At 36.4% G+C, this 8482-nt stretch overlaps 1 protein-coding gene across 2 annotated transcripts; it reads right to left on the bottom strand.

The window, feature by feature from the left end:
- Positions 1-785: 785 nt before the first annotated feature.
- LOC104729943 (alpha-aminoadipic semialdehyde synthase) lies at positions 786-7856 on the bottom strand. 2 transcript variants are annotated; one of them, XM_010448974.3, is made up of 25 exons: positions 7149-7856; positions 6490-6791; positions 6319-6405; positions 6111-6240; positions 5814-5987; positions 5641-5723; positions 5410-5526; positions 5254-5329; positions 4939-5110; positions 4753-4849; positions 4501-4667; positions 4340-4397; positions 4022-4162; positions 3485-3835; positions 3291-3371; positions 3134-3199; positions 2873-2990; positions 2620-2749; positions 2440-2519; positions 2184-2342; positions 1875-2106; positions 1671-1779; positions 1411-1572; positions 1249-1318; positions 786-1147 (listed from the first exon to the last, which is right to left on the bottom strand). In XM_010448974.3, the coding sequence occupies exons 2-25, from the start codon at positions 6763-6765 to the stop codon at positions 1095-1097; spliced, it is 3189 nt and encodes a 1062-aa protein (XP_010447276.2). In that variant the 5' UTR covers positions 6766-6791; positions 7149-7856; the 3' UTR covers positions 786-1094. The 2 variants fall into 2 exon arrangements, with proteins under 2 accessions (XP_010447276.2, XP_010447278.2); XM_010448976.3 differs by having other exon boundaries at positions 7026-7278.
- Between the last annotated feature and the right edge of the window lie 626 nt (positions 7857-8482).

Raw genomic sequence — 8482 nt, 5'->3', positions numbered from 1 at the left:
CAAAACCAAAAAAGCAAAACGATTACAAGTGATAAAGATGTGAGTTTTAGTTACATCAGTAAAATAAAATAAAGTGTCTTCCCTTTTATTCAAGAGACTAAAGTACCCAAACTAACTCTAGTCTTGTTAGGACTTTCCTCAGTTTCGAGATGGTGCGTTTGAGGTCGCGGAAGAGGGCTTCTTCACGGTTAAGTTTTAAGATACACCGTCGTATTGGTGGAGGAGGAGGCAATGATCGATGTGATATCTCAGCGGCTGGTGAATGATGTGTTGAATATGTTCAAGAAGGTGGTATTGATAGACATACAATGAGGGGTTTGGTTGTATTTTTGATAATTATATTTTAAAATTTAAAACCATTAATTTTTTTATATACATATTAGATTTAAATTTTTAGTTTTTAATTTTATGATTTTCTTGTAATAACCCTTTCTTTTTAAAAAATTTATTAAAAACGAATTTTGTTGTTTGTATACGTATTAGAATTATTTTTTTTACATTTTTAAAAACCTGTATAAAATTATTATTATTTTACATTTATCTTTGTACTTTAAAAAATTGTTAAAATTAAGTTTTTGTTTTCTACATAGCATTATCTCTAATTGTTTAAATTGACACATGTTGTCACAATCATGTGAGTTACTAACTTTCAAAACCAAAGTTTATTTAATAAGATATTGTGTATAATGCGATGAAACAATACTGATAAATGAAATAAAAATAAACAAGGAAATGAAAGGGGCAACATCTTCTTCCACAGCTAAAAAAAAATACTACTACACTCATTTTACATCAATTTTATTTATTCACTTCAAATTACACTGTTTTAAAAGTTTGTATGCACACACATATGTGATCACTTACTATACAACCATTGAGATTTGTGGACACGAGTTCTTCTGTACACATACATATTTAGAAATAATTACAACATGCTTCCTCTTGCAATCCAAGGATTTGAGGCTTATCTCTCTATCTTTTTCTTTTTTTCCTTTTTTTTTTTGGGTGTATTATCTTTGCTATCTTCTTCACCTTCGTTCGTCTCCAAGTTATAGAGAAACCATACACAGAGTTCTTGCCCAATCCACAGATATTCATTCTGTCTTCTCAATCAGCTTTATACCATACGCTTGCAATATATCCAACGCTGTGCGTACCACCACAAACCCCAAAGACAAACAAATCAATACCATCCTACATATTCATCTGCAAACACATCACTAGTTTTGAGGCGGAATTCAAAGTTACCTGGCAAATAGACCTCTGGTTCGAGAGGCCTTAAGACTCCTCTTGTCTTGATCTTGTCTTCAATTAACAGCTGCAAAACAGCAGAAACATACGCTTCAAATTGTTTTGAACTTTAGCGAAATATAGACAGGAAAAAGTTGTGATCAGTGTTTGAGTAAGGACCAGAGCTCCAATGGCTGCAGGGATCCCAACAGTCTTGGCCATAGCGGTCGTTGTTTGTCCGTTCTTGTTGTCCCCGAATTCCAAAAGAGTCGCACTGTGCTTCTCAACACGTTTGCTTTCAGGGAATTCCACTTCTACTTCGTGGTGTAGAAGCACCATGTCCTGATAACATAATGCAAAAGATTGTCCAAATGTTATGTAAGCAAGTAAAATCAAGTGAAAAAAAAGAGAGAACTAGTGCTTTCACATAAATCAGAGACCTGCTCATCTCCGGAATAGGCTAGTTTTTCTTCCATTAGGTAGCAAGTTGCATCAAATACGCTTTTACACAATGATGGAATCTCCCTCTCTTCGTTGAACCCCAAGAATCTAAAGACACCTCAAAAGAATCAGGCTAAGGTGTTTTGCAGAAGATTTGGTATCACAAAATTAATATTAAGATTTATCTTCATGGAGAAGCTTACACAATTGTTTTGGCAGCTTTGGCTGCAGTCTCCTTGGAATGACCAAGCTTGATAATTCTCTTGCTGATCTCTTCTTCTCCAGCTAGAGGCTCTGATTCATTGTCTGCATCCTTTTTTAGAATGTTACTTAAAAGAGCACCAAACGTAATCTTCTTTCCAGTGGAGAGTACTTGATTTGCTTCATTGTCAAAGAATCCGAGTTTTGAAAGTGTTGCCATGATAATACTAAATCCTGTACAAGCCAAAAGTATAAAAACTGTTAAGCCTTCAGATGTCAAGCTATGTGACTTGTGAATATAGAAATTGTACCTTCATATCTGAGGGTTCCACGAAATATTGTTGTTGCTTCGCTCTCAATGCCATAAAATTCCCCATAAACCAAAGAGTTCCGATTTGGAAGACACTCCAATGCAAAAGCTGGAAGATTAGGTACTCGGAAACTTGTGGCTGAATCATACAAATTCTCCCCTGCCATTACATAGCTCGATTAAACAAAAATAATACATTGAGTGACGTTAAACAACTTAAATATCCCCTGCATATGGACGTTGTTTTTCTGTCATACCATCAACATTTACTATGTCGCCGTTGCTTTTGTATTTGGCAGGGTTACGGCCAGCTCGAATTGCTCCAGCAGGGCTCCAGCTGAAATAAAGAATTGTAGTTGAGTAAGCGCAATTCTAAAATGATGTATTGCTGAGGATACACAGGAAAATATGTTAAATGGTGTATATAACAAGAGTACCTGAACTTATATGCTAATGGATTATTTGCTGCAGCGGGAGAGGGAAGCCCTCCACAGTAAGAGGTGAAAGACTTCACTTTCCCCTTTCTGATATGAGCCTCATTGATCATTTTCATCGCCATCATATGATCTGAAAGACACATAATTGAATCACCTTCTCAATTATTCAGGAGATACTCTGAAGCTAAATGCACTAAAGGTAAATCGACTAAAAATAAATTTGTGAAAAAAAGTATGTTGTGAAATGTCATACCAATTCCAGGGTCCAGTCCCATTTCGCCAAGAATCGTAATTCCAGAAGTCTTAGCCTTCTCATGTAACATGGACGTTTCATCATCAACATAGCTAGCAGTGACAAGATGCTTCTTCAGCTGAGTGAATAACAAAGACGAAACAGAGGCATTCAGTATCCAGAATCTAGTGAAAGAATGTGCTGTGCAGAGGAAAATACTCCCCTGCCATTACATTTCTGCCTTTTCAATGTTAGACTAAGGTTTTGAGGGTAGGAGTGTACCTCAATGCATGTCTTTGCTACAACAGCATGACAGCTTGCAGGTAATAAACTTAGGACAACATCAACCTGCAGGCAATGAAACAAATATAAGATAATGGATTTGAGCAGTAAAGTATGAAATAAAGGTAATCTAAGAACAGAGAAGTTAGGAGAATACCTCAAAAACATACTTAAGGAGGCTCTCACTATCTGACACATCTAGCTGAACTGCTTCTACGTTTGGAATGCCTTCAATCGTCTGCCGCATGATTTATCACATCGGTAAAACAGAATTAGATTTGAAAAGATTGATGGTTCATCTCATATTAAACTGTTGAACTTCAACAGATGAGGCTCAAAAGCTTCGAATACCTTTTTGGCATCCTTAAGATACATAGATGCGACAATCACACGAACATCTCTTTGTTCTTCAGATTCTGCTCCAAAATAAGTTTTGTACCATTGCTGTGACGAAATGGTTCTGACTGAGGCAAGGAAATCAGCAGCCGGGCGACACACACGTCCAGCACCAATAATCAAAACACCTGATTTCTTCGTCATTTCAGGTTTCTCTTTTACCTCCTTTTCTTGCTGTACTTTGCCAATCTTCAGTGAGATCTTATTTGCTTCTCTAGGTGGAGATATATAATCTTCATCTGGATTAGCTAATCGAGTTAATGAATCAATGATTTGATCCAAAACTCTCTTATCATCGGCACCAACCTACCCAAAGATAATGGAAAGACAAGTGGGAATAGGTTACAAATGGGACCACATTCTTTTGGCCTGTAGTTTGCTTACTTGTTCTAACAACTTACGAGACTTATTGAAAAAGACATAAAACCTAAAGCTGACAATTAAACCCCTTGACAGGTGTACGATATCTATAATTATCAAGAACAAACTTACTTCAAGTTCTGAGTATGACTCAGCATCGGCACTCTGCCCCAGTTTACATTTAGCCAAATGAAATGAGCCACCGGCCGCTTCAATCATATCGAGAGCTTCGTTTATCAGAAACTTATCAAATAGGTGTCCGCTTAGAGATACCTACAAATGATCGTCTCAGTCAAAACCATTACAAGAAGCGCTGAGAGAGATCTCGAAAATGTAGCAATCTTTGGTCAAGAAACTCAATAGAGATATTAAATATCTTCTGAAGCATAGGTCTTGGACTTTATATTATTCAGACTAGTCTTCATATTTACTTTCTCCATTAAAACTCACCAATATGTTGTATGTTCTCTGGCTGGAAAACCCGTTGGCGATATTCTCCTGTGCCTCTCTACAGTAAAAGGAGAGTAAAGATAAAAACATGGTTCAAAGAAGAGGCATAATCATATCAGATATTATATATGTAACAACAGTTGAAGCAGCTGAGAACATACTCTGGATTTGACTTCCTCATACGTGGAATATACTCATACAAAGATGTCAACTCTCCTTTATAGCTTATGCAAGCCCTCTTCAGATGAGCTGGTAGATCTGCAATTTCAGTCATTGAAGCCAAACTACCCACAAATTCTGAAAGAATATCTCCAAAATGCTGGGATGCCTTTTTCATGACACAAGAACTCCCAATTAATACAAGGTTTTCAATTATAGAGTCAGTCCAAGTACTAAATCTGTAATCTTCTTACCTCTTTTGCAAATTCTGTAGGTAAAATGTCGACGGCCATGCATAGTACGCCATCCCCATCCATGTCACTATCGTATGAATTGTCCGAGGGATTAAACCTACAGATAGTTTTTTAGCTCGACAAGTTTCATCAAATAGTAAACATATAAAGACTGAAAAGAAAGCTTTTTATCTAAGTATATTATACCTAAAGAAAGGGGAATCGATTAAAGTAGCTCGGTTAACAAATTCAATTGAGCCACCGATGTCACAAGTAATATCACATATTCCCACTAGCGGGCATCCTTTTGTGGTCAAATCTTGAAGCTGTTTGGTGCTCAGAAGACGGGGAAACCTCTTCTCCCAGTACATACAGTTTACTGCACGGAAAGTTATAGTTACACACTGGAACTAACCAAAATGAGATGCTCACAGCCATGGTGAAGTAACTAGTGGACAGTTGAGTTGCTTATATGTATGTGAGCTCTTGAACTTTAAAGATAAAACAAAGATCAGGATATACCAAGAACAGATGTATAAGGGGATATCTTTTCGTGGAAAACTGAATTGTAGTGTTCTGGGTGTACATAATAGTCTGCCTGAACATCAGAAGCTTAAAGAGTTAAAAGCTGTTCTACTTTAATGTAGTGAAACAAAACTCACAGCCAGGAGGTGTTACTTTGTCGAACGACTTTGATGGATCTTTGTGTTCAACCATGTCTTGGCTAGTAACGATACAACCATATACTTGATAGACTCGCTTTGTAGATTTCCCATTTTGGCTCACTCCTTTGTCCTGTGCAGATATATACATTTCATCAGTAAAAACTTCTCACAAACACACATAAACAGATTCCCTGAATCTTTAAAACCCTTAGAAAAAATAAAAAAAAAGTAAAGCTTGACTTACGTTTACAAATAGTTCAGGAAGTTTGCTTGGTTCAACAAAAGTGTGAGGAAGAAGCTTGAAAATTTCTTGCGCCCCGAGAGAAACTGCGGATGAGAAAATGTAATGAGATGAAACATTTGCAGGCTGAGAGGTGCCAGAGGATATAAAGAATGCGGTAGAATTAAACAAGTTACCATTTCCTGTTCCAGTGAAGACAAAAACAAGAGGGCAGATTCCTAATGGCAGTCCCTGGCTTGCAATTTCTTCACCTACAGAAATCACAGCAGCTTTTGCTGCAGCCAATGAGGAATACATATAGGATGACCCGAGAGAAAGGAAAGGTGTTGAGTATCCTAGACTTAAATATCCTGCATCAAACATGGACAAATTACATTCATCAATTCAAGAAGAAGCTCGTTGCTTTAGAATACAGTTCATTTGAGCTGCAAAGAAACATGTAACTAAGAATCAGAATAGTTAGAAGAGCTTACGCTGCCCCAGCCCATGCAAGAAGTCAACAAGACCAGCTCTGCCTGCATATTTACCAAATGCCAATAATCTTCTCCCATGATCCCCAACGATGAGCTCATAATCACACAACGTCACACCCTCAGAAAGAATCTGCATTTTTTCATAATTCCTCATGATGTCTTCAAGATGGACAAAAAAAATAAGTATGAATCAGAAAAAGTGTCTCACTTTATCCAACAAAGGCATGTTTTCTTTCTGAGCCTTGTGAGTGTGTGAAAAGAAAGCATATGCTCTTTCAGGAAGAATCATATCTAGCTGCAAACAGAATCAACCCACAAAGCCAAATCTCATAAACTGATATACAAAAAGGATTCTTTTCTAAAAGTGAATCTCCCATACCTCAGGTTGTTTGATTCCTAGTATAAGCCCACAATCAGACAAGTCATCAGAAACTTCACATCCGACATCTTCATACAAGGCATCATGATGGATACGCTTAGCAGATGGCTGAACCACAATGCGGGAAACGCCGGTTCTGTCTTTACCACCATGTAAAAGGCGAGCGCAATGAGACGGCGTCAGAGGCGTTCGTCTCTCCCATTTGTTAACTGTTTCAGCTAAAATCCCAACAACTCCATTCCCTAACTTCACCTCCTCATCACCACTTGAATTCATCTTTCATGTAAAATCTCTTACAATCTCTGCAGATTAAAACAAAACAAAAAAAACATCCCTATTTCATATTTCGAGTTCGATTAAAAAAACCCAAACTTTAACGATTTGTGAGTTGGATTTTTTCTCCAGCTCTGGTCTGTGGTTAAAGTCGTACGATACTGAGCAAATTGGAACCATAAAATTGAAATCTTGGGTAGTTAAATTGATTACTCAAATGAGAACTGAACAGGGTAAGAACAGAGCAAAGATTAGAGACGAACAGAGAAACGCAGATAATAAAACCATTATTTCCAAAGCAAAAGAGATTTGAGGTAAAAGCTCTCCAACGTTCGTTCATTCACGAGAAGGGAAAAATTATGGAAGAAGAAGAAGTCAAAACGTACCCGCTGATGAGTTTGAACTGATCTGATCATGCAATGCCTGTGAGCTCAGCTGCTCTGGTGAAAAGAAAAAAATGCAATCTTTTCTACCTTTTTGTTTAGGCGTTATTAGTAAGAAATTTGGTTTTTCCTTAATTTTTTTTTATTTCCGGTCCTTTTTATAAGCTACCAATTACGTTGATGATTGAGATTGGATTAGATTAGTAAATAATTAAAATTTTCATTTATGATGTGACAAGAAATCATTATTTATTTTTTATAAATGAAGACGGTAAGTCGGTAACCATTTTGTTGATAAACTAATTTGATTTTTTATTATTAATTATAACTTCATTTTTGATAAGAGGTATCATCTCTTTAACTTTAAATAATACAGCTTTCACATCGACTTCTTGTTACATGTAAATGGAAAAATAGAGTCATCATATGGTAAACCCAAGAAAAATGAATTCATTAAGTCATTTTCTTAGTCTTTTTAAAATCAATGTTTACACACGAGGATAACGTGAGCCAGCCAATATTGTAAAACTAATCTAAACTTTTGATTTTTTCAAAACTAGACAAGAGTCATCGGGAAAGAATAATGAAAAACTTAACGTAGAGAAGAAGATAATTATTTACTACTATATAAAGAGAGGAAAAACTAACAAAGGGACAACGTGGTAGGTTACTAGATAGGACCAAAGGGAGGATCCATCCAATTGTTGAGCTATTTAGGAGGATGTATTACGTGTATCTAAAAAGAGGTAGAGATAGTGACAGAGAAGAATGAAGACGTTACTCACTTAGCTGCTATCTCCTAATCCTAGATAATGACGACGCTTACCACTTTCCGTGTTCTCTACGTCTTTCTTTTCTCAGCTTTTATCTACATAATTAACTCTTAATACATTAGGATTAATAGCATTATGGTATATATGCATGATTTCATAGTGAAAAGGATGTCGTTTTACTGAAATATAGATCAAAACCGTTGTCGAGCAAATTCAAGCAGTCTCCCAAAAAGAAAAATTCAAACAATCTCTGAATTGTTCCCAAAAGATTGTTTGCCAGTACTAATTAATTCAATCATGAATGATTGTGAAATGTGACTGTTATTGAAAATCGGTCAAAACTCAAAACCATATTTGCGGATGTTGGGCTTGCCATGTTGTTCTACTTAATATGGCCCAAGTTCATTTCCCGTTTTTATCATCCAGAGGTGTTTGTTTGTGGTGTTTCAAATTTGTCCTAGTCATTCTTCTTTGGGTTACAATTATTACAAATGCCAAGCCTCTTCTTTAGTTTAGGATTATGTGAAGTTCTCCAAAACGTATACAAGAAACTAATCCCCCCTC

This window comes from Camelina sativa, chromosome 12 (assembly GCF_030686135.1).
Source record: "Camelina sativa cultivar CO46 ecotype springtype chromosome 12, ASM3068613v1".
Lineage (NCBI taxonomy): Eukaryota > Viridiplantae > Streptophyta > Magnoliopsida > Brassicales > Brassicaceae > Camelina > Camelina sativa.
Note: the sequence above shows the minus strand (reverse complement) of the source record. Positions and strands in the feature narration are given on the sequence as shown.